The sequence below is a fragment of the Theobroma umbraticum genome, unplaced genomic scaffold, assembly GCF_002168275.2.
Source record: "Theobroma umbraticum cultivar Fairchild unplaced genomic scaffold, ASM216827v3 scaffold_95.0, whole genome shotgun sequence".
Classification (NCBI taxonomy): domain Eukaryota; kingdom Viridiplantae; phylum Streptophyta; class Magnoliopsida; order Malvales; family Malvaceae; genus Theobroma; species Theobroma umbraticum.
This window is the reverse complement of record NW_018397257.1, coordinates 6518092-6544258: the sequence shown is the minus strand read 5'-3', so window position 1 is coordinate 6544258 and position 26167 is coordinate 6518092. Positions and strand designations below refer to the sequence as shown.

At 36.1% G+C, this 26167-nt stretch overlaps 2 protein-coding genes across 2 annotated transcripts; both read left to right on the top strand.

Moving 5' to 3' along the window:
• Window positions 1–5954: 5954 nt before the first annotated feature.
• On the top strand, window positions 5955–11952 carry LOC110412007 (MLO-like protein 6). Its single transcript, XM_021422407.2, has 15 exons — window positions 5955–6341; window positions 6447–6504; window positions 6623–6870; window positions 7599–7715; window positions 7841–7901; window positions 8259–8347; window positions 9495–9569; window positions 9678–9772; window positions 9861–9910; window positions 10048–10088; window positions 10218–10391; window positions 10526–10561; window positions 10671–10738; window positions 10839–10899; window positions 11003–11952. Exons 1-15 carry the CDS (start codon window positions 6219–6221, stop codon window positions 11447–11449), a joined length of 1743 nt encoding a protein of 580 aa, XP_021278082.1. The 5' UTR covers window positions 5955–6218; the 3' UTR covers window positions 11450–11952.
• Window positions 11953–17176: 5224 nt separating this feature from the next.
• On the top strand, window positions 17177–24455 carry LOC110412508 (putative pectinesterase 11). The gene is given in 6 exon segments (XM_089782910.1): window positions 17177–17563; window positions 23613–23801; window positions 23901–24099; window positions 24102–24135; window positions 24249–24298; window positions 24301–24455. Coding segments are annotated over 6 exon segments (1014 nt in total).
• Window positions 24456–26167: the final 1712 nt, after the last annotated feature.

Sequence of the window (26167 nt, the reverse complement as noted above, 5' to 3'; positions counted from 1 at the left end):
GTATTTTGTCTTCTAGTGCTTAAATTCAAAAAGTTAGACAAAGTTCGACTAACAAGTTATAGGTAACTTTAACCGATTATAACTTCTCTACTTTGCACTGTTTTGTTGCTATGTATTCTACATTAACCGATTATAGGAGACTTTCACTCATTAAGAGATCTCTGCCTTCAAGTTTATCTACTTTAGCAGACTTTCTCTAATTGGTTAACTCTCCCCTTAACTGATTGAAGATTCACTTCCTTTAGCTTTAACTGATTAACACAAGCTCTAATCAATTAAAAATTCTTCAAATTTGCACTTTTTCATTTTGGCTCCATTTAATGGTCATCTTCACTTTAAATTTAAATTTAAATTTTAGCACTTTGGAGATTCATCAAGTCTTGTGCTTTAACCGATTAACTTCATGCCTTAATCAGTTAGCACACTTTTGTTTTCCTTTGTCCAGCACGTTCCGAATCAGTTAAGCTTGGTGCTAACTAATTAAGATTTTTCTATTTTGTTTTAACTCGTAGCCTGACCATTCTTTAACTGATTAAGGCTTTTTGATAATTAGTTACAAAAGCCCTACCTTCACTAACTCTTTCCATCTTTCCCACTTTAACTAATTAGGTTATCTATTATATGATCTTACTTTTAATCATTCATTTTATTGAGGAAATTTACTTTATCCTGCACACTTAAATAATGAAGTTAGACAATAATAAATGAGGAATGTTTTGTAATCATAAAACACATATAGAGTTAACATATAACTTATTCTCTTGGAGCATATTTCTATTTGTCATGGACACTCGGCAATTTAATATTTTTCTTTAATTATATATTTGTCACGAGCACCATTAGTATGCTGGTAAATTTTCTTCTAGTAATAAAGAGTTACATTTACCAAAATGACAAAGCTAAGGTTTCGGCGATCATATAAAAGAAAGCAAACCAAATCTAACGATGATCAAGGTAGGAGGATTACTTGGGGTTAAAATCTCAAATGTTGATTGGGCTGCTCATGGTGATCACTTTCTTGTTTTCTCTCATGGTTCGGTTTCAATAACTCTTTGATTAACGATTTAGTTTGGAGAATGGCCTGGTACTCCATAATTTGGACAATATGGATATCAAGGAATGAAGTTGTTTTTAAAGGGAAGCAATGGGTGGTTGATCATGTTTTTGAACTCATCAATGTCAGAGTGGTTTGGTGGTGCAACACCAAATGGCTTGAACTTAATCTAAGTATTAAAGACTTAATTCGATTCTTTACTGAAGGGGCGAACCCAACTACAAAAAGTAAACCCAAGCCTCAAGAGGGATGGTTCAAGTTCAACATAGATGGAGCTTCTCGAGGAAACCCTAGTGTATTTGTCATCGGTGGTATTCTACATGACAAAAAAGGTGACAACTTCATCCTCTTCTCTAAATCAATTGGATTTTTTGATTCTAACTGTGCTAAGCTCACTATTGTCAAAGACACTACCTTGCATTTTGCTTCTTCTGATTGGAGTGCTTCCCACAATTTGTTGCTTGAATGTGTCTCCCTTAATGTTGTTAAATGGATCCTTAATCCCCACAATGTCCCTTGAAGATTAAGAAAACTGGTCATGTAGATTATGAAAGCTCTTGACCATGTTCAGCAATGGCAAATATGATACGTTCCACGTTCCTCAAATGGCAAGGTTGATGCTTTACCTAAAAGCAGGGGCAGAGCGTCCTTTTGTAATGAGGGGGCCATGGCCCCCAAAAATTTTTGAAATTAAATATATATAATATATTTTTAATGGTTTTTTAAAATAATTTTTATTAAATAATTAATAAAATTAAAAAAATGCTAAAATGATTTTACAAACTCTATTCAATTTTACTCAAATTTTTAAATTTTTTTGAATTTTTAAGTTTCTCCACCCATCTTTCCTTCTTTTCTTTAATGTTCTTGTATTGTGAAATTATAAAAAGGTAAAGTTTTTATTTAATTTTTTCTATTTATATTATTATTATTTATGTTTTTTAATTATATTTTATTTGCTCATATATTTTAAGTTTCTATAGATTTCTTTTTTAAATTTATACGAATCATCAATCATATTTTTTTTTTGTTATATAGGTTTTATCTCCTATTTGTCATGGTTTTTTTTTCTATTATGTGGATTTTATTTTTAATGATTTTAATTTTTAAAAATTAAAAAATTATTGTATATGTAATTCTCAAATATAAGTTCTAGTGTTGCATTATTGGTTGTTGTTTAAAATTTTACTAATATATTATTTTTTATTAATTCTAATTATATAAAAAAATTATCTCTAGTATATGCTTTTAATGTACTTTATATTTTATATTTAGTTGAAAGGAAATTATCTTGAATATAAAAAGAAATTATTAATCCTGTGTATCGTATTTAACTATTTCTATTTTATGCATTATAGTTTAATATTTGGTGTTATAAACTTGAATATAATAAAATAAAAATATTGATGTTTACTACATTAATTTTTTAGTTGATTATATTGAGAAAGACAAGATTTCGAAACAAAATAAATGATAAGTTTCTTATAAATAATTTAATTATTCATATTAAAAAAGATATTGCTATCGTCAAATAAAACTTTTCTAAAGCACTATTATAAGTTTTTTTCTTTTTGTTTCTTTTGATTTACATGTTATATAAAATTATTGTCTATTATAAATCTTTTGATTATTAATGATTAAGTTCAATATATTAGTTTTAAAAATTTTTAATTTTATTCTTCTTAACCTTTGGCCTTTCTAATAAAAATTGACTAGCTCCGCCCCTACCTAAAAGTGATGTGCGATGATCCCATGAATTGCAGTAGATAAACGCTGAGGCTATAGGCAACCTAAGGAACAATTTATCTATGGTTGTCATGGATACCGTTGCTGTAGATTCCTAAGGTGAGACTGCTGATTTTCAGGTTCTCAAATGCTGCTGTATTCTATTTTTTTTTTTTGGCTGCTGTGTAGCCTACTGGAATGTTTGTCTTGGCTACAATTTTTGCTTTCACCTGTGTATAGGAAGGTATTGGGATGGTGGTACTGCTTGTGCAGATTTGATTTTTGTATAGGAGCGTTTTTTCTTTGAAGGGATCTGGTTTGTGGATTCCCTTTGCTCTAGGAAGCCTCTGGGTTCCTTTGGTTTGAAGTGCTTTTTGTATGGCTCCAAACCCTAGTACAGAACTTCCTTTTTCAAACGAATATTGTCTTTCAAAAAAAAATTATATATTTATCAAATCTAGGCCTAATTAACTCATTAATAAACAAGCATATTGAAATCTGCAAAACAGCAATTGCCTACGTTAAACTGAAGAAATTAACGACCACTTGTTAAAAATATTGCAATTAAGTTTGAAAATTAAAATGATATTTTCGTTTTGCATGATTTTCTAACAAAAAAAAACATTTGTATTTGCATGACTTTTATGCACAGTTAAATGCTGAATTCAGCAAATTTAGTCCAATGGTTTGCGTTGGCCCATACATCATGCAGACATGTGGGGCAAGCATGCATGGAGACTCTCAATAGTCAAAGTTTTAAGTTAGTATATTTATATATGGTCGATATCATGAGTTTTTGCCCTTGATTTGAAACAAGAATTTTCTATATGTTGGATCAGTTTTAACAAAGGTATGGTACATCGACGAAGCCCATTTGTGAAGGGAATGAAACTAGAGAAATGAATTTACCAACAGAGTTATAGTCCTCTGTTTCTGCCCACTTTTTATCAAATTGAGTCACATCTATCTTCCACGACCTTTGAGCCATTGACAAACAACCAGCGTACATTATTCTTGGACAAGGGACAATTGTTGTCCAAAGACTAGATTTATCCTACGTACACTTTTACGAAGAGGTAGTTCTTTGTTTCTGCACGTCAGGAATTCTGAGGGGAGAGAGTAGATTCAAGTCTTGAACCTTCTCCCGACTAGAACGAGATAACAGCTTATAATCCGTTAGGCAAAACTCTGGTTAGTAATCAATACGATATTTCGTCAATTTGCCACATGATTATAACAATATGTCCATGAGGGACCACAACTTAATAGTAGTAGTTACTAATGACTCTATCAAGTTAACAAAAAAATTTGACATATTTTTGCTTACATTACAATTTTAATGACAACTTGTGTTCTAATTTGTTAAACTAATTAACAATGCCCATGTGGTTCTGTGATCTTCTTTCTAACTCTATTAATTGGTCTTGTACATATTTGTAGTTAGTAGCATTAAGTACCTTTAAAAGTATTAATCTTAATTAATTAATTTCTTCAACTTCAGTGGAACAAATTGCACATTAATTAAAGTCTAAGTGCCCACAATTACCTAATTTTGTACTACATTTGTCCCAATTTTTTGTCCTCCTTTTCTAAAGATATTCCAAGTTATATATATATATATATATATATATATATATATATATATTTCGAACATCTAATATTAATTCTTACTTTCTATATTTTAAAATTATTTTTCATGGCTTTTTTTTACTTTTTGAAATTAAAAATCATGAAATATCAATTTTATAAAAAATTTTAAAATTTTAAAATTTCACATTAAAATATATTGAAATCAAAACTTTTTTTTTCGAATTTCGTGAAAGTCAATATAAATAAAAAAAAATAAAATACACTGACCTTCTCAATTTTTGATCATAATTATATATGGGTATGTTAATTTTTAAAATAAATACTCTGCCCCAAACATATAAATGACATTACTCTCTCAATATGAAATATCTATAATGCCCTTTTTTTCCTCCCTTTTCTTTCCTCTCAAGTCGGCCGGTGGCTCTCCCTTATATAAGCCAGTCACCTCGCAACTAGATTTGGCCATGGAATGTCAAAACTGGCCAGATCTCTCAGGGCTCCCTTGGGGAGCATTGCAGGCCATGGTGGTCGGTGGAAAGATTTTTCTTTTTTTTTTTTGCAAAGGAGAAAAATTATTATGATAATTTTTAAAATTAATGAAAAAAAAATTATTTTAAAAATATTACCACATCATCAAACTAACAAAAAATATTGATGGTTAATTAATCACATAACTTATGTGTCTAGTGAAAATATTTTTTTGAGATTGACAGTTCATTTTGAAAACTAATGGATTCGATCAAAAGTCGAGCGAGTTAATATATTTTACTCAAAAAAATGAAAATTTTTTATATAAAGAGTTGATGCGTCAAATTAATTGTACTAGTATTAAAATTATTAAGTTTTACAACATTCAAAATAGTTTTATCCTTAATGTATTTGATCATTAAATTTCTTAGTCTAAACATGCATATTATGAAAACTAATTTCATGACATTTGGATATTTATAATTACTCCGTCAAATTTTCATATTTAAACCTTGGTACAGACATGATTTACGTGAGGAAAATACTAAATTCAATAGATGAGTTGTATATATATTCGTGTGTACAAACAAATAAGAAAAGTGTTATTTTAATCCACTTTGGATTACCGGCTGCCCGGTTCCAGGAAATAATATAGCAATATATAATTTAATCCATTAAAATAACAATCATGCTACTATTAATCATAAATTATACATTGTCATACAAAAACAAAATCACATTACGTAATTTCTTAATGAAATCGTCCTAATCAATTCAACTCATCGTGGATGAACTACGTATGCAAATCTGAAGTTCTCAACCGTTGGATTGAAAATCAAATTGTAGGAAATGAAAAGAGCATGAACGTTGACTCAGGTGAGTTATCAACGGTGATTACATAATGATCCAAATTAATGAGCCAGTGTTGTTAATTTAGTCAAAGAAATCTGTTGGTTTGAATAATTTGATCAAGTCACAAATACTTCTTTGGTTTTTTTTTTCCATTTCTTTTATTTGGCTCTTACGCGTCTCGAAGTCAAAGTCATCAACTTGTCCCTTCTACGCTTCTTTCCTTTGCAACTTCTTTGATTTGTTTTTTATATATATGAAAATAAGGAAAAAAAATAAACAAAGAAAAGGACTGTTATGTTGATTGGAAAATCCTTGATATATTCAAAGCTTACTCCCCATCTGGCAGAAGCTGCATTCACATTTCCTCTCCCTTCTTTCCTTTTCGATCGGTATTGAAGTATATGTATTTGCTTCTTCTTTTCAAATATATTGTTCCTTGAGAAACTTCGTTCTATCAGCTCCAAGTTATCGAGTCTTGAATCTTGGTAGCATATTTTCGCAACTGAAGTAAAAACTTGGAAGCAAAAACATGGCTGGAGGAGGTGGCGGAAGGTCTTTGGAGGAAACACCGACATGGGCTGTTGCTGTAGTCTGTTTTGTTTTGGTTTTGATTTCAATAATCATTGAGCACATAATCCATATGATCGGAAAGGTACAAGCAATTTAGAGTTCTTTTTATGCTGATTTGATAAGGTCTTTTAATCAAAGTTTAAACTCCAAAATTAATCATTCTTGCACCCTTTTGTTTTCTTGACAGTGGCTAAGGAAGAAACATAAACGAGCACTTTTTGAAGCACTGGAAAAGGTTAAGTCAGGTAATATTAACCCATCATCAAATTATCATTCATTCTAAGGTATTAATGAACTTTAAACTTTAAGATAAAGCTGATTAATATTTTTATTGGGTTTTTTTCTTTCTTGGGTGTGTATCAGAGCTTATGTTGCTGGGATTTATATCCTTGCTCCTAACAGTAGGACAAGGTGTAATATCAGACATATGCATATCAGAGAAAGTTGGGTCTACTTGGCATCCATGCAATAAGAAACAAGAAGAGAAAATGAATGAAGACGTTGAAGATACAGATTACGATAATCGCCGGAGACTTCTAACCATATCAGACTCCGGTGGAGTTTTCCGGCGTTCATTGGCGGCAGGCTCAGAGGACAAATGTGCAGCAAAGGTAAGACCCATTTATGCATGTGTATATATGTTCCATGCACCTTTTTATCTACGCCCAAAATTTACGGACCATCCATTTTTGCAGCAGCTTAAACAAATTGACCATTATACCACTAAACCTTCAGATTGGAAAAGTCCATGTCACATCCGATGATTTGATACCATTTTCTTGGTGCACAGAATGTGAATTTATGACCTTTATGCAACGAATAATCAATTTGAAGATTCCATTTTTATTTGTTATATATCTTTTCAATTGTAACATTTTGCTAATTTTCTTGCATTTTTCTACATTTTTCTCTTGGCTCTAAGAATTATCAAACTTGGTAAGCTATTACATAGACGAAGCATCTTAGTTATGTTTGTGGGATTCGAAAGTCATGCACGGTATAGAAATCATTCATGAATTAAAATAAATAAGTTGATTTTGATTATTGTAGAAAAGTCTCTCTAAGTCAATATATTAATAATAAACAAAATACAAAAAATGAATCATGCATTAATATGAATCTCATTCTGACCATTTTCAACTCTTGAAACTATAAACTTTGATTATACCTGTTGCAAACTGATGAAGAAATAATAAAGGAAAAAGGTTATTAACTTAGCCAGTTAATGTAAAAGCTGTTAAAATTATTTTAGTACGCGTGTTCATGCACAAATAGGGCCAGTGGAAGTCGGAGTTATTGGATTAATTTGTTAACATATACTATATATGTACATATGCAGGGTAAAGTACCATTTGTTTCCTCGGATGGTATCCACCAACTCCACATTTTCATCTTCGTGCTAGCTATTTTCCATGTCCTTTACTGTATTCTTACAATGGCATTGGGCAGAGCTAAGGTACTCCAAGATACTTGTCCTCACTTCGTTTACATTGAATCAAATGATCGGATATTTCATATCCTTGCTCCTCCTAATTCTCGCTCTAAATGTATATAATTTGGAATATTTCTTGTCGGTCGCAGATGAGAAGTTGGAAGAGGTGGGAAAAGGAGACTAGAACCATCGAATACCAGTTCTCGCACGGTTAGTACAAATTATAACCAAATATGGACTTTATTCAGAGGCTGGTGCATGCACCCAGTTTAATATCTTGAACCATGTGATAAACATTTCCATTCATACTATGGGGGTTTTTTTTTTTTTTTTGAGAAGGAAATGTTTGAATAAGCTAAGTGATTAGTATGTCGATAATTTAAAATGACTTGGGTATTTAATTTACTCAAATTTTAAATAAATTGCTAATTATGAATTGGTCTTTTCCAACTTCCATTGGTAAAATCTTGTTTTTAGCTATATATGTCTACATATACTGCTGCAGGCTACGGTCCAATTAATGTAGTGATTAATGCTGGGTTTTTTTTTTTTTTTCTATTTGAGCAGATCCGGAGCGGTTCAGATTTGCAAGGGAAACGTCGTTTGGAAGAAGGCACTTGAGCTTTTGGACCAAAAACCCGGTTCTTATGTGGATAGTAAGAAACTTCTTTCCCTCTCTTTTCATGTAGTAATTATAAATTACCGAAGTCCTTGGTCCTATAAGTTTTATAATAGCAAGATAATTTTTACGGCCTTTGGATCAGAAAAACATTTAGTATAAGATAACGGTCGCGACTGCCTTTCTAGAAAAGGACCACAGCCACAGCTACAGCCGTCCAATTATGGCCACCACATTATCCCCAACTTGTAACCACTTTGACTTTTATTTCCCTGCCTCTTTTTTACAACTAATTAATTCTTTAACCATATTCATCAGGCAATTAAATAAATATTCATAAAGGATATTTACTATGATTTTGACTTTAAAATGTTTACTCAATCAAACCATCCCTCACCTCACCTTAAGGGTAAGTAAAATTGAATCGAATTAATAATTTCATTGAATCAAATGTAATTTGGATAAAATGGTTAGCTCCAATCAGTCCATTGGGTCTATTTGTCAAAAAAAATTGTTATATTTGATTTATTTAATCGATTCTCAATTTTAAAATTTTTAGACCAAATCATCCAAAAGACTAAACTAATATTATTTATATTAATATATAATATTATATATATTAAATTTATATAAAATATATATTTTCCTATTACTAAGTTGATGATGTGCTATGGTTGATTGTGTTGTGTTAGATGGTTTTATTTTGTGGATGTTATTTTTATTATTTTTGTTATATTAAATCTTGAATGTTAGAACTTAAAGATTAAAACTCTAAAATGTTAATTTGATGACTTATGTGAAAGAATATAATTATGTGAGTAAAAGGACAAATGTTATATACATTTTTTTATATTTAGATTATTTGTATGCTTTATAATTATGAATGAAATTAATTTATAAATTTTAATTTTATAATTTGGAAAAGATAAAAGTGACAAAATTTTGATTTTTTTAGTCAAAAATTGAACCCACCGAATCAATTCTATGTTTGATTGGTTCAATCATCTTTTAAGTTTGATTAGTTTTCTAAAAATATTTAGTCTATTTCATCTTTAATTATGATGGACCAAGCCCATCAATTACTAACCCCATTAGATCTAAGGTACCAAGATAGTATAATGCCAAACGTATATATTAGTTTACATTGTCTTCAACCTCACACTGGGTCACTTGTATTTTTCCAGGTTTGTTTCTTCAGACAGTTTGTAAGGTCGGTCCCTAAAGTTGATTACTTGACCCTCCGACATGGATTTATCATGGTATTTAGTAATTCCTTCTTAATTTTCTCATCTACGCAATTTCCTATTTCACTATTAGAAGCTACTTGGAGTAATTATTCAATCTGTCAAATTAATCTATTTGGACAGGCACACTTGGCACCCCAAAGCCAAACCCAATTTGATTTCCAAAAATACATAAATAGATCATTGGAAGAAGATTTCAAAGTTGTTGTGGGCATCAGGTAATTTCAGTTCTCCATATTTCTCTCTTTAATTCTCAATTTACAATATTATAGATTGACACTTTTTTATTTTCCATCGATTTTCCAGTCCTCCAATATGGTTTTGGGCTGTAGTCTTCCTACTCTTTAACACTCATGGTGAGTACATTATGTTTATCTTTTTTTAATTATAAATATATATCTATATATAAATATTTAAGTGAATGATAGTCTTGTATAATTTAATGGCCTAATAATTTGACTCAATTATTCATATATTTATTTTTTATGGACAGGTTGGTATTCTTATCTGTGGCTGCCATTCATCCCTTTGATTGTAAGCATAATCTCCCAAATCTACAATATTGTTTTTCTTACCAATTTTACTGATTTAAATAGCATAATCCTTTAATCAACAATGATTGGGGGATGAGATTAACTGCTATGATTTGGGATGAACATGCAGATCGTCCTGCTAGTGGGAACCAAGCTACAGGTGATCATAACCAAAATGGGGCTCAGAATTCAGGAGAGAGGAGAGGTGGTGAAAGGAGTGCCGGTCGTTCAGCCTGGCGACGACCTTTTCTGGTTCAACCGCCCCAGACTCGTTCTCTTTCTTATCAACTTTGTTCTTTTCCAGGTATGGTTATATAATTATATTATTTTTCTTCTATACATGTATAGCTTTCTTCAGGAAATATTATTGAATAAACTTTTAGGGTTGGTGATGTTAATCTTCTGTTTGCTCTTTTTTCTTCCTTTTTCTTTTTGCAGAATGCCTTCCAGTTTGCATTCTTTGCATGGACTTGGGTACGATTCTTGCCCTTGATATCTGCTGAATTTACTATGTTTGGGGGGTTATGATAATCGGTCACAAGCATGATTTTCTAATATAAGTTCTTGTTTTTGGTTCTGACAGTATGAATTTGGGATAAAATCTTGCTTCCATGAGCATGTGGAAGATGTAGTCATCAGGATTTCAATGGGGTAAAAACTTAAATTATCTCATCACCCATCCATGATCATGACCATGGAAATTATGAAATTCTCTCATAGAATTTTAACTTTGTAATTTTTTTTTTCACAGGGTCCTCGTTCAAATTCTTTGCAGCTATGTCACTCTTCCTCTTTATGCCCTCGTAACACAGGTAATTATAAAAAACATACATAGACCATAGAATAAATTTTCAACGTTCCAAGTGATATTTTAATTATTAAATCATTCCATTTAATGATTTTTGCTATGATCAGATGGGTTCGAACATGAAACCCACCATATTCAACGAAAGAGTAGCCACGGCGCTAAGGAAATGGCACCACACGGCTAAGAAACAGATCAAACAGAACAAGGGCTCGGTGACCCCTTTCTCTAGCAGACCGAACACCCCATCACACCACACGTCCCCGGTCCACCTCTTGAGAAACTACCGGAGCGAAATGGACAGCCTCCATACCTCGCCAAGGAGATCGAATTTCGATATTGAGCATTGGGACACGGATTCTCCATCCCCCTCCCACCCCAATTATGGTGAGGGTTCATCGTCTCACCACCATAATTATATGGCTGAACAAGTTCAACTAGACAATGATAGGGATGTTGTAAATGAGCCGAGCTCAAGTGAACAACAGGAACGCACGCAACATGAGATTAATATCGGGCCGAAGGAATTTTCTTTTGATAGAAGAACGAGTGTATAAACATACATTTGGGATTTGAAATTAGATGGTAATATATAACATGATCAGATGGCTGATAGCATCAATGGAATTGGCCATGGAAGAAATGATGCCACTTGATCATTTTGGATCACCCAGTGAATTGTAATTCTTTTTTTCTTTGGACACTACTTTTGGCAAAAGATGGTGCTTCAGCCTTCAGGACAAAATTTTCATTAGTTTTGTGTAATTTGGTTCTGTATAGATGAGTGCATACAGACTTTTTGAGGACTATGTCCAAGAGGTTCATGCATACCTATAACTTCTAGAGCATTTTGGGCGGTCAAATTTCTATAAAATGATAGAATTCATTGAAGAATTAGGAAGTAACCTTTTAAAAGAATTTGCACCACTCCTATCTTGTAACTCTTGATTCTTCAAGAGTCACTTTTTTCTCCTTGGAGGAATGTAGCCTTCATTTTAGATGAGATCTGTTGTTTCCCTTGATGAAGCAGTGTCTTCTAGTTCTTGGTCTTTTTTTTTTTCAGAGTCAAGAGAGATGAGCATTTCTGTGTATTCATGTCCTTTGAAGTCTCCAAGAAATACCATCAAGAATAACAAAATCAATTTTTAAAAGAATTACAAGATAGGATTGGTCCTCTAGAAAGCTAAAATTCAAGAGTAGTAGCAGATACTCCACTAAGACAAGCAATATTCTTTAGATTCAGAAACACAAAATCAAAAAACAAAAGAATATATTATGGTACTCTCAGAAGTATCCAACTAAAGATATTTAATAAAAATAAAACTCTTAATCAATAAAGAATTCCAATTAAAAATAATAGCACTATTTGACACAGGTGTTGATCAAAACTATATAAAAAAAAGAATTATTCCAACAAAATATTATAACCGAACAACAGAAGGATTAAAAATTGCTAATGGTGAAAATCTTAAAATCACACACAAAATATCAAATGTTGAAATCTATAACTAAGAAGTCAAATTCAAAACACTTTTTCTAATAATGAAAAATATAACCCAAGATGTCATTAGGAACTTCTTTTATATCAATATTAAAACCATACAAAGTCACTCACCAAGCAATTACCACCAAAATATTAAAAACCAAAGTCAATTTTCCTTTCATAGAAAAACAAAAAATTAAAAATATTAATCTATTGAAATCTTTATCAATCTAAACAAACCAAATCAATTCATTAATTAATCACAAACAACAACAGATTGCTTACCTAAAGGAAGAGATTTCTTTTTAAAGAATAAGTCAACAGCTAAATACTAGTGAAATTAAACAAAAAATAAAACAAATCAAAAATGAAATAGAAAAAATAATTTGCTCTGAAATTCCTAATGCCTTTTGGGAAAGGTAAAAGCATAAGGTAACACTACTTTTTATAAAAGACTTTAATAAAAACTAATCCCTACAAAAGCCAAAGCCATCCAAATGAACAAAGATATGGAAGAATTTTGCAGAAAAGAAATTTAAAATTTATTAAACAAAAAATTAATTAGGAAAACTAATTCACCCTAGAGCTGTTTGACTTTTTATGTTATCAAAATGCAGAAATAGAAAGAGAAGCACAAGGATTAGTAATCAATTATAAACCTCTGAACAAAGCATTAGAATGGATTAGATATCCCATTCCAACTAAAAAAGATCTCCTACAAAAACTCTGTAATGTAAAAATCTTTTCAAAATTTGATATGAAATTAGAATTCTAGCAAATATAGATAAAAGAAAATGAAAAATACAAAATAGCATTTACTGTTCCGTTTGGACATTATGAATGGAATGTAATGCTTTTTGGTTTAAAAAATATGCCATCAAAATTTTAAAAAATAATGAATGAAATTTTTAATCCATATATTGATGATGTCCTAGTCTTTTCGGATAATTTAGAAAAGCATTTTAAGCATCTTAAAATATTTACCAACATCATCAAAAGAAATGGTTTAGTTATTTCTAAATCCAAGATTAGCTTATTTCAGAACAAAGATCAAATTTTTGGGACATTATATAACCCAAGGAACCATAACACCAATCGAAAGATCTATAAAATTTGCTGAAAATTTTTCTAACAAAATATTAGATAAAAAACAACTTCAAAGGTTTCTAGGAAGCCTCAATTATATTATTGATTTTTACCCAGTACTTAGTAAAATCTGTAAACTTTTACACTAAAGACTCAAAAAGAATCCTATCCCTTGGACAACCAACCATATTGAGGTAGTCAAATAAATAAAAAATATATATAAAAGAACTCTCATGTTTACACTTAGCAAACTTGATGCATCAAAAATAGTAGAAATTGATACTTCAGACTTAGGGTATGATGGGGTCCTCAAACAAGTCAAAATAAAAAAGAACAAATAGTCCAGTTTACTTCTAAACTTTGAAATCTTGCACAACAGAATTATAGTACTATTAAAAAAGAAAATTTATCAATTGTTTTGTACATTTCAAAATTTCAAAGTGATTTACTAAATCAAAGATTTTTTTTAAGAATTGATTGTAAATAAATAAAAGAAGTTTTGCAAAAAGATGTTCAAAACATTGCTTTCAATCAGATATTTGTCAAATGGCAAGTAATGTTAAGTATATTCGATTTTGATATAGAATATATCAAAGAAGAGTCAAATTCTTTATCAGATTTTCTTACCAGAGAATTCTTATATGAAAAAATATACCTCCAAAACTGAGAGACAAGAAAAATAAAGAAAAAGACCAAAAGATAGAGACCTTTCAAAAACCCTTCATAAACCAAAAAGCCTCCAAACCATTTTCCCTATGACCTAAACACTTTCCCAAACTCAACCATCCTCTCAAAAAAAAAAAAAAACAAATCCAATATTATAGAAAAAAAAATCCTTTCAGAATGTTTTATTAATAAAAGAATGATTTTATGAAAAATCTCCTAATATTGTTATAAGAAAAACCTTCCAAGTGTAGCATTTTAAACTATGGGATTTGAAAAAGTCCCAATAATATTATCAAAAATATTTTAATTCAAACAAGATCTGTTTTAATTAAGCATTATACAGATAAAAATGATCTTAGTTTGATCACCCATTCCACGTGTCAGATTTTAAAAGTACTACGGCCCACTGACTGAGGAGAAAACTTAAACCAATTTTAAAAAGTTTTAAGCAATTTTACAATGATAATAGACCATTGTTCTGTTTTCAATTATTGGGATTACCAACATGCTTGGTTTAATACTTTTTTTCAGTAATAAACAAACCAAACACTCCTTATTAATGTTTTTCAAATATAAAAATTAATGCAAATTCTCAGTATGGTTTTCTCATTGGTGAAATTAGTTTGGTCTATTAAGAGAAATCCTTCCCCCAAAATTTAATGATTTATATGAAAAATTCTTTCAATATTTTCAACCTGAATCAGATCAGGACAAATTACATGTTGCGATACATTTTTTTCTTAAAATTAATTATTTCTTAGATCACATCTTGGGAATATACCTATGATACTGATCCTCAATTAAGAGCACCAGTGGTCATCTGAATATTTAAGAAATGGTGAGAAAATTTTGATGAAAAGAAACATGACGAACTGTTCCTCAACACGTGGTTCAGCAAAAGTCCAAAGTTTTACAAAAGTGCCCAAATATCACAAGAAAATGTAAAATTTTTACAAGTCAAGTCCAATGTAAGTGCTCTGCTAGCCCAAGCAAAAACTAAAGCAGAATACAAGAGAATCATAGCTTAAATGCTCAGCTCTCTTGACTTTGAAAAAGAAGAAAACCAAGAACCAGAAGACATTACTTCATTAAGGGAAACAACATACCTCATCCAAGACGAAGGCTACATTCTTTCGAGAAGAAGAAAGTGACCCTTGAAGAATCAAGAAGTCTAGAACCAGAACCAAAAAGGCCAAAAAGAATCTACACCAAAAGACAAAAGATGCTAACAGCGGACAGTCATAAAGCACATCCGTCACAAAGATGAAAAAGGAAGAGAATCCGGAGATAAAAGTAACAACAACTCAAGCAACCCATGACTCAGAAAAAGAAAAAGCAGTAGACGGCAAAAAGAATTTGCAGTGAAAGATGCTAACAGCAGACAACCCGTGACTTTGCCAAAGTAAATTTAAACGTAGCGAAAGTAAATTTAAATGTAAATTTTGATATAAATTCAAATCCAAATGTAAATTTCAAGCTCATCTATAAGGGCTTGAGAATAAATGAAGAGACAGAACTTTAGAACTTAGAATTGGAGGAATTTAGAAGAAAGCTCCTCTCCTCTTCTCGATCTTTTGCTCTCAATCAAACATTTTTGTAATCCTCAAATATCTTTTCTCAATAAATATTTTTATTTTTAAAATTGTTTTCCTATGTGTATATATATATATATATCAACAATATTTTTTATAATTAATTTTATTATAATTTTACAATTATCCAATCACAACAAAAAATTATATAACAGAAACCATTTATAAGAGTACGTAGATTTCATATAATATTTTGATAAATTTTGTGGTTGTAATTAAATAATTATACTGCAGTAATTAAGTCGTATGCTCTTTCTTTTGTCCTATCACCCTACTCATACATACCCTTGTGTGGCACTCCTCCCCATGTTGCTTGAGAGTGGCAAGAGAACGATCAAAGATCTGAATTTCTATAGGGTAATTTTTTTTTGTCAATTTAATTCTTTGAAATTTTTTGTTTTGATCATCTAATTTGAAAAAAATAATATTTGGTTACAAGCATTTTATGAATTTTATTATTTTGACACTCAGACGTTAAAAGATAATAAATCTTGCCCGTGATAATAAGTATTCCATGTTAGATATTTTACCATGTGACCAAATCAAAGTGGCAAGAAATTTTTTCTAAAAAAATCCTTTTCTTTAGAGCAGCTAATGTAGAACTTCAAGTGAGATTATATTTTTTATAAAGATTAAGTGGCCAAAACAATAACAATTAGTAACTTCGGTGATGAAAATATTATCTTTCAAAGTTGAATGATCAAAAGAAAACAAAATAAGTGTTTGAAAAGATAATTTACCGATTTCTTTATTAAAAACTAATTCAGCTCGGACATTTTCCAGCATATTTGGGCCGCATTGGACCTTAAACATCAGCCCATAAATGAACAACAATCGAGGCCTTACAAGTAAGAAAAGAAAGATCAAAGAAAAAGAATCGAAGAAAACTACAAACAAAGCCGAAGCCGGGAAAAGTCAATGGGCAATTGAACAGACTCCGATTTAGAGACAAAGAAAGCGGCGGAGCTTTCTAAAAGTCAATGCTCTAAGATATCCCTAGGTAATAATACCGTAACAGGAGTACAGAATATTGCTTGAATATGCAAATGTTTATCGTTTAGGCAGCCCCACTATCCAAAAGAAAAAACTAATAAACCATATATCTATATATAAATCTTGTTCAAGAAAGCTGTCATGAATCTAATCATGAAACTAGAAATCCCAGAACAAATCAAGGGCGGCTAAATAAAGCAGGAGTTCCTCTAAGTTTGTAGTTTCCGGCTACTTGTGTTAGGGGCTACCCTCGCTAGCCTTTTCTGATATAATGTACACAGACTTGCTTGAAACAGATGTATAAAAGTACAATATCACACTTCCATCCCAAGAAAACGGCCCCAGATATATGTATATAAAAAACACAGCCTTAAGTTTAAATTGTTCATAAACCAGTTTTACATTAATTCCTTTCTTTATCCACATGTTCAGAACCTTAATCAAGATTAACAAATTGCCAACGGATGAATCCTTGTTATTCTAGCTACACCGACGTCCTCCTAAGTTTACTCATGATCATGTTCATGGCTAGTCCTCGATCAATCGACGCTACTGAAAATCCTGCAGCCATACTTATAAGAGTTGATCCATCAGGGAAGGGAGACTACAGGAAATTACAAGATGCCATTGACGCCGTGCCATCCAACAACAAAGAAGTTGTGTTCATTTTGGTCAAGCCTGGTATCTACAAAGAAAAGATTGTTGTGCCTGCGGACAGGCCCTTCATTACAATAAGTGGTTCAAAGGCAAATGGCACAATAATAACTTGGGATGATAGTGGGAACATATTTGAATCTCCTACCTTCTCTGTGTTGGCTTCTGATTTTGTTGCCCGATACCTCACAATTCAGGTATATTCTTTTGATAATAAATAAATGTATTTTGGTCTTAACAAATAAGTTTAATTGACAGTATGTTAGTGTCACGGGGCGATTCTTAAGACCACCTTCCGTGCGGCTGGCTTCAACCCTTATCTCGGCACTTAGAACCCAAGTCAGCCTAGTGCTTCAGCACTCGCCCAACAAGCACTCAACACCACACAATGGCTTTAAGCCGGCAAGCAAGCTTGCATAAACGAGGAAGGAAAAATGGGAAGAGAATGCTAGAGAGAAAAACTAAGCTTGTATTGAATGAATTGAGATACAAGTGTGTTGGATGATTTACACAAGGAGGATGGGGTTATTTATAGCAAGGTTCCCCACCCATTTCCCTCCAAAAATTTCCCTCCAAAGGATTTCCCTCCAAAACATTTGGGAGGGAAACTAAGGTTTCTAGAAGCTCATTTGGGAGGGAAATCCCTACATGGGTCTTGGTGGGCTGGCACCCTACATGGGTCTTGGAGGGCTGGCACCCTCTTGGGCCTCTTGGCGGGTCTGGGCTGTGGCCCGTGACATGTGGCCCGTGACACCCTCCCCCACCTAAGCTGGCAGCGTCCTCGCTGCCGTGTGGAAGGCGTCGATCCGATCTTTGAACTGCCACAAGTCTTCTTTAGATTCCCAACTAGTTTCACTTTCGGGCAGTCCCTTCCACTTTACTAGGTACTGATGCTGGGGCATGTGTGCTTCGCCGAAGTACCCTATCGGCCAGCACTTCTTCTATTTCTCTGTCGTATGCTGCTCGAATGCCCACTGGAGCCCTACTACTTTCCCCTCGACTAGGGTCATCTTTATCCGCATGGTAGGGCTTTAGCATACTAACATGAAATACCGGGTGCACCTTTGGCTTGAGCGGCATGTCCAACTTGTATGCCACCTGACCGATTCTCTTGATTACCCGATATGGCCCCTCGTACCTTCGAACAAGGCCTTTGTGCAAGCCTCTGTTCCTTAGAACTAGATGTAGCTTTACCATTACCATGTCTCCTTCGTTAAAATGAGCTTCCCGTCGGGTTTGATCTGCCCACTTCTTTGCCCTCTTGGTAGCCTTGTGGAGACATGTTCGGGCCAAGTCCTGCTGCTCTTCCAACTTCTGGCGGCCTTGTATGCAGCTGGTGCTGAACCAGTATAGCCCACAGCAATGGCACTTAGTGTGTGGGGCTGTTGTCCAATCACGATTTCAAACGGGCTTTGACCGGTGGACTCGCTGCGCTGTAAGTTATGCGAAAATTGTGCTATGTCAAGCCACTTTGGCCAGTCGGACTGCGTGCCCCGCACGAAGTGCCTTAAGTAGAGCTCCAGCAACGCATTCACCCGCTCAGTTTGCCCATCCGTCTGTGGGTGGTTGCTGGTGGAAAAGCACAGTTCAAACCCCAACAGCTTAAATAATTCAGTCCAGAATTTTCCCGTGAATCGGCCATCCCGATCGCTGATGATGGTGTGCGGAACGCCCCAATGTTTGACGATGTTCTTCAAAAACAGCTTGGCTGCTTCTTCTGCAGGACATTCCTTTGTGGCTGGTATGAAAGTGACGTATTTGGAAAACCTATCCACCACTACCATGATACTGCCAAACCCATCCGCTTTGGGCAGCCCCATGATGAAGTCCATACTCACGCTGTCCCAAGGTTTGTCCGGCACTGGCAGAGGGTTGAGCAATCCCCTCGGTCTTTGCTGCTCGACTTTGTCCTGTTGGCATACCAAGCAAGTCCGGACGTAGCCCTCAACATCATCTTCCATCCTGGGCCAGTAGTAGTCGGAGCTCAATAATGCCAGCGTCCGATGCATTCCCGGATGTCCCGCCCAATGGCTGTCGTGGCATTCCTTCAGCAGTTGTTTCCGCAAGCCCCCATGCTGCGGAACATAGAGCCTGTTGCCCTTGGTGTACACTAGCCCTTCGCTTGCCCAAAACCGTCTGGTCTTGCCTGTCGTGGCATGCTCCAGTATGGATTGTGCGGTCGGGTCGCCTGCCATGCCATCTCGGATACGAGGTAGCAGCTCTGTGTGCACCTCACTGATGGCAGCCAGTGTAGCCTTCCTGCTCAAGGCGTCGGCCACAAAGTTAGCCTTGCCTGGCTCATACTCCAGTTCGTAGTCGAATTCTGCCAAGAAATCCTGCCACCTAGCTTGCTTTGGGCTTAGCTTTTTCTGGCTTTGGAAGTAGGATGTGGCTACATTGTCTGTCCGCACCACAAATTTGGCCCCCAACAAGTAATGTCGCCATGTCCGTAAGCAATGTACCACTGCCGTCATCTCTTTTTCCTGAACCGTATACCGTCTCTCGGTATCGTTCAGCTTCCGACTCTCATATGCAACTGGATGCCCGGCTTGCATCAGTACACCGCCAATGGCAAAGTCGCTTGCGTCTGTATGCACTTCATATGGCAGCATATGGTTTGGTAGTCCCAACACCGGTTGCTCGCTCACTGCTTGTTTCAGCCGATCGAAGGCGTGTTGGCTTACTGCATTCCAGTCCCACGCTCGACCTTTCTTCAACATGTCGGTGAGTGGTGCAGCAATGCCCGAGTACCCCTCGATGAACCGGCGATAATAGTTGGCCAACCCAAGGAACGATCTTAGCTCCCTTACCTTGGTGGGCGGTTCCCATTCTTGAATGGCGCTCACCTTGGACGGGTCCATCCGGATTTTGCCATCTCCCACAATGTGCCCAAGGAACGGCACTTCATGCAAACCGAAGCAACATTTCTCTTTCTTTACATACAGCTTATGTTGTCTGAGAGCCTCAAAAACTTGTCGTAGGTGGTCAACATGGTCTTGCAATGAATGGCTGTAGACTACAATATCGTCAAGGTAAACAACAACAAATTTGTCCAGAAAGGGTTGTAATACCTTGTTCATTAGGGTACAAAATGTTGCCGGCGCGTTTGTTAATCCGAACGGCATAACCAAAAACTCATATGCCCCATATCGAGTTACACATGCAGTCTTGGAGATGTCCCCTGCAGCTATCCTCACTTGGTAATACCCGGACCGTAAATCCAGCTTTGAAAACCAGCGTGCGCTACCTAACTGATCAAACAAGTCAGCGATGAGCGGGATTGGGTACTTGTTCTTCACCGTTAGTTTGTTCAAAGCTCGGTAGTCGATGCATAGCCTCAATGACCCATCATGTTTCTTTTGAAACAAAACCGGCGCACCAAAAGGAGATTTCGACGGCCTGATGAACCCAGCGTCAATGAGTTCCCCGAGTTGCTTTCTCAGTTCTGCCAACTCAGGAGGCGCCATCCGATACGGTGCCTTAGCGGGTGGCTGTGCCCCTAGCACTAGTTCAATGTGATGATTCACTTCTCGTACAGGGGGTAAGTGACCCGGCAGTTTTGAAGGCATCACATCATGAAACTCCTCCAGCACCTCAAGCACTTCCGTCGGCGCCTCAATCATGCTGCCGGGGGTGTCCTCTAGACTCAAAACAGCAGCAAATGTTTGCTCACCCTTGCGTACGCCCTTGGCTAGCTGCATGGCAGACAATGTTTTCGTTGGCTGAGTGCGCCCTCGTCTGACCGGTACTACGCACTGCCCTTTTTGATCCAAGATACAGATGCAGTCATTGTGTGGCATGAGAACGGCTTGGATTCTGTCCAGGAAGCCAATTCCTACGGCTACATCATAGTCATCCATCGGGATGATCTCGATATCCACAGCCCCATGCCACTGTCCAAGCTGCACATCGATCCCTTTGGCAATACCCTTCGTGCGCACTCTCTTGGAGTTCACTGTCTTTACCCAGCCGCCTGCACTGTTGGCTCTAATGCCTAGTTTGGCGGCACACTGTTCCGACACGAAGAGTTCAGAAGCACCAGTGTCTACCAACGCTTCCACTGGTTGTCCCGCCATGATCATGTCGGTGTACATGAGCCCCTTGGCTCGACTACTCTGTCTTGCTTACTGCCCCAGCAGCACTGAGCCCAATCGCTCCGCCTGGTTCGATTGTGGCTCCTCCTCCGAGGCTATCGCCACTACGCTTGGTGCGCTTTGGGCAATCTCAGACCATGTGGTCCGTCACACAAGAAGCAACCCTTCGGTTGGTCCTCCTTGTTTCTGAAAGATTTTCATTTTGAGGCAGAATTACCTCTCCATTTTGATTGTGGCTTGCCCTCGCCACCATCCTTGGGCTGGTTATCTCTGTCCGCCCAGCCCTTTTCTTTGTACTGCCTACCTTTATCAGCCCATCCCTTACCTTTATCCTTTGGCTTGGATGGCGTAGGTTTGTCCTTGTCGGCTCGGGAGTAATCTACCAAGCTTTCGGCCACTGCCATGGCTCGAGTGAGGTCTTGCACGCCTCGCCTCTGCAACTCTTGCTTGGCCCATGGTTTCAAACCATCCATGAAGGTGAAGAGGGCCTCCCTCTCCCCTAGATCACCCACTTGAAGGGCCAGCTCACTGAACTCCTTCACATATTCTCGGATCTCCCCACGTTGGACCAGCCGTCGCAGCCTGCCCCTTGCCTCATCCATGGCATATTCGGGGTAAAATTACTGTCGTAACTTCCGTTGGAAATCAGCCCACGTGAGTACCGTGCTCCACCGAACCTATCATCGCACCGCCTCCTCCACCAAAGCAGTGCGGTATCTCCCAAATACATGGATGCCGCGATGATCGTCGGTCATCCATCACGACCCAGTGGCTTTAAAGTATGCTCAACCCTAGAAGAAGTTGTCTATTTCCTTGCATCCCTCCGGCCTCGGAATTCTCTCGGCTTAGGCACATCTAGCCTTACTTCTGTATGTGCGGCAGCCTCTCGGCCACTATTGGCCCTTGCTGTCCGCACTTCCTCCTTCAATTCATCCAGCTCACGCCTTAAGGCTTCCATTTCTCTTGCCAGTTGGGCGTTTCGTTCCATGGCCGTCTCAAAGGTCTCCCTTACCATCTCTTGAACTTCCCCTCTAAGTTCTTCATCTCGAGCATGAAGCTCTTCCATGTGCTCCTCCTGCACATCAAGGCGGTCACGTGTCTCACCCAGGTTACCTCCACCTAGATAGCCTAACATCCAGCCCAAGGATTAGGTCTCGTGAGGCGGACTTTGCCTTCCGACCAGCACGCGTCTCTCTGACCTCGAGAGTTTCCTCGGGCATGTTTGATCCACTAGTGGCCATTCCTTCCTTTCAATCACCTTTTACTTCCTTTGGGAATTTCGTCGGGCACCTGGGTCGTAAACACTTCCCTCTGGTGTGGGAATTTCGTCGAACACTTGGATCGCAACAATCTGGGAATTCTGTCGAACACTTGGATTGCAACCGCTCTGATACCAACTGTCACGGGGCAATTCTTAAGACCACCTTCCGTGCGGCCTTGGGCTCAACCCTTATCTCGGCACTTAAACCCAAGTTAGCCTTAGTGCTTAGCAGCTCGCCCAAACAGCACTCAACACCCCCACAATGGCTTTAAGCCGGCAAGCAAGCTTGCATAAACGAGGAAGGAAAAATGGGAAGAGAATGCTAGAGAGAAAACTAAGTGTATTGAATGATTAAGATACAAGTGTGTTGGATGATTTACACAAGGAGGATGGGGTTATTTATAGCCAAGGTTCCCCACCCATTTCCCTCCAAATTTTCCCTCCAAAGGATTTCCTTCCAAAAGATTTCCCTCCAAAACCATTTGGGAGGGAAACTAAGGTTTCTAGAAACTCATTTGGGAGGGAAATCCCTACATGGGTCTTGGTGGGCTGGCACCCTACATGGGTCTTGAGGGCTGGCACCCTCTTGGGCCTCTTGGCGGGCTGGGCTGTAGCCCGTGACATGTGGCCGTGACATTAGCCTTGGATCATCTCGTAAATATTTTGAGACCCCAAGTTATTTATTTTTTGTCAAACTATATACCAATTTATGTATTATGATAACGTGATAATTTATAAAATAAATTGAATGCTTGAACAATTTGAAAATCAAACTTCAAATGTTACTTTTTTACTTTTAGTTACATAATTTTATTTAAAATTCATAAATTCCAAAATGAAATCAATGAAGCAATAAATAACGATCTTCTATATCTTATCTTCATCACATAGAACACAACATGGAGCTGGTGCCAAAGCAGTAGCATTGAGGGTATCGGAGGTAGGGTAGCTTTCTTCGGTGCAGATTTTTATCCTATCAGGGTACCCTTGCTAGATGACACCGGAAGACACTACTACAGCGGTTGTTTCATTGAAGGACCTGTCGACTTCATTTGTGGGAATGCTGCTTCTCTTTTTGAGGTATACATTCAAGAACCTGATCAGACATACATGCTGATTCAACAATATGTAGCTGCCCTGGCAAGCTTACAAATGGAATTCTCTTTGGATTTTTTACAGAGATGCCACTTGCATTCACTCTCGGAAGGAGATGCAGCTATCACCCCCCAACGCAGGGAGTCACCTTCCGAGGACACAGGCTTTACTTTCTTGGGTTGCAAGGTCACTGGCGTCAAGACTGCTCTACTGGGAAGGGCATGGGGTCCATATTCCAGGGTCGTTTTCGCCCTTACCTATATGTCCAATGTGATTCTGCCCCAAGGTGGGATGACTGGGGAGACTCATCCAAGCAAAGGTAACCAATTAAAAAAAGACTCAAATATCTTCCGTTTCTTTCTTATTAATGTAGTAAAATTTTGGAAACTGAACGAATATGTAATTATCTTTCCTTGGTTCTTGATTCTACAGCTGGGTTTTCTACAGAGAATACAAATTTTATGGACCTGGAGCCAACACAAAGAAAGGGTTGAATGGTCTCAAGAGCTGACAGGCATAAAGGCCCAGCCTTTCTTGACAAAGAACATGATTGGTCGCAAGAGTTGGATCAGATCAACGCCAACCCGTTTCAAGAAAGCTTCAACTGCCGTATCTAACAATTCTACTAGGCATGCCTAATCACGAAGAGGGAAGAATGAATGTGGAGAGCTTATGCCGCTGCCATATATGTCCTTTTTTTTTTTTTTCAATTTTCCCACTTTAGGTACTACTTATTAATTAGAAATTTGTTTATGTAAAGTGATTCATTCATTTTTTTTGTAACAACTCTGAATTTGTCCATTGCCACTCAAAATTAATGTTAAACAGATCAACGAAGCATTTATATATTGAGAAAAGATTTCCATTCTTTATTAGTATTATCTCTTTGATTGGGAAAGCCAACAATATAATATAACATATACATGAAAATTACTTGTTCGATAAAAAAATTCCAAAGTACCGTAATGTAAAACGATATAGATACAAGGCATGAATCCTAATTTGTAAATAGGACATGGCTGATTCAGCCAGTGAGCAAGCTCCACCAAGCACGGAACTATTTTACCAAAGCCTGCACAAATGACGACACAATGCATCAAACTGCTGGCCCTGCGGCTGTGGTTTTTCAGAGTCTGGTAACGCTTTAACAAAGAAGCTTATCAGCTCCTGCCCAAAGTTTATCAAAAAACAACAATGCCTGACCTCACCACCCCCACAGTTTTTCAACATTGATTTCCAACGGCCTCATATCTTCCTTTCCCCTCTATCTTTTTAAAAGCCAAAAACCTTTTCTTCTTCAGGATTTGAAAAAAGCTAGAAGTGCATTTGTAGGGAGAGAAGGGATGGAGATGGAGAAGAAGGTTCAGGGATTGCTCGGAACGTTGGGTCGCCACTGTTATGCGGTGTTGTGTGTGAGTGTGATACTTGTTTCGGTGACAATTGCTCACCTGGTTTATGCAATGGAGGATCACCCGATGGATGCACGTGAACGCACCAAGCGTCGCCTCCGTTCTTTGCATGGCCCTTTCTCTTAGCCAAAGCTCCGGCTCGCTCATGGCGTCCTTCTGGCTTTGTCTTTTCTTCCCCTTCTTTTGTGAACAGTTTTTATTTGTATTGAAGAATTATAAATGGTTGTTTCTTGTTCAAGTTATTGGACTATCTTCATCATTTAATTCCCTTCCGAATCGTGCTTGGCTTCTTATGGGTTGTTTGTTGTCCACGGCTAATCCAGCTCCATAAAGGAAGTGTGTGTGGCTCAATTTTCCAGATATTATAAATTCAATCAAGATTCTTTTCGTTATACTCTTCAAAATATATAGGACTGACTCTTTGAGGAAATTAATTATGGAGTTGTCAATCGAAAATGAAAATGAAAAATATTCGAAAAAGCAAATAATCTAATCCTCTTTTATTGTTTTAAGTCATTTTGACAGTTGTATACGTTCAAACGTTGGTGCAATAAAGAATGGAGAAAATTTGGCAAAAACAACTAATAGATATATTTATTGGATAAAATCCAAAATATTTCAAAACACTTTAAAAGGATACTTTGGTTCCTTTAATTTTAAAATGGTGTTTTTTAAAAAATAAACTTAATATTTTATAAGTATTTTAAAACATAAATATCTTTTATTTTATTTTTAAAATAAATTGTATTTACTTTGAAAATCATAAACTTCTTGTTTGAGTTAAAGTCTATTGTCATTAAACTCTTTTTTCCCAAATAATTTGAAAGGTTTTTTTTTTCCATGTATTGATTAAGAGAATAATTTCTTACTCATAATTATTGATTTTGTTGAAATATTTTTACTTAAAATTTGTTCTGAGATATTAGGGTTTAAAGTGACGTA

Bases quoted from the DNA above. Each gene is read 5' to 3' on its own strand.
- LOC110412007 (XM_021422407.2), top strand. From the start codon at position 6,219: ATGGCTGGAGGAGGTGGCGGAAGGTCTTTGGAGGAAACACCGACATGG. The intron at 6,342-6,446 runs GTACAAGCAATT...TTTTCTTGACAG, and splicing joins TAATCCATATGATCGGAAAG to TGGCTAAGGAAGAAACATAA. The intron at 8,348-9,494 runs GTAAGAAACTTC...GTATTTTTCCAG, and splicing joins ACCCGGTTCTTATGTGGATA to GTTTGTTTCTTCAGACAGTT.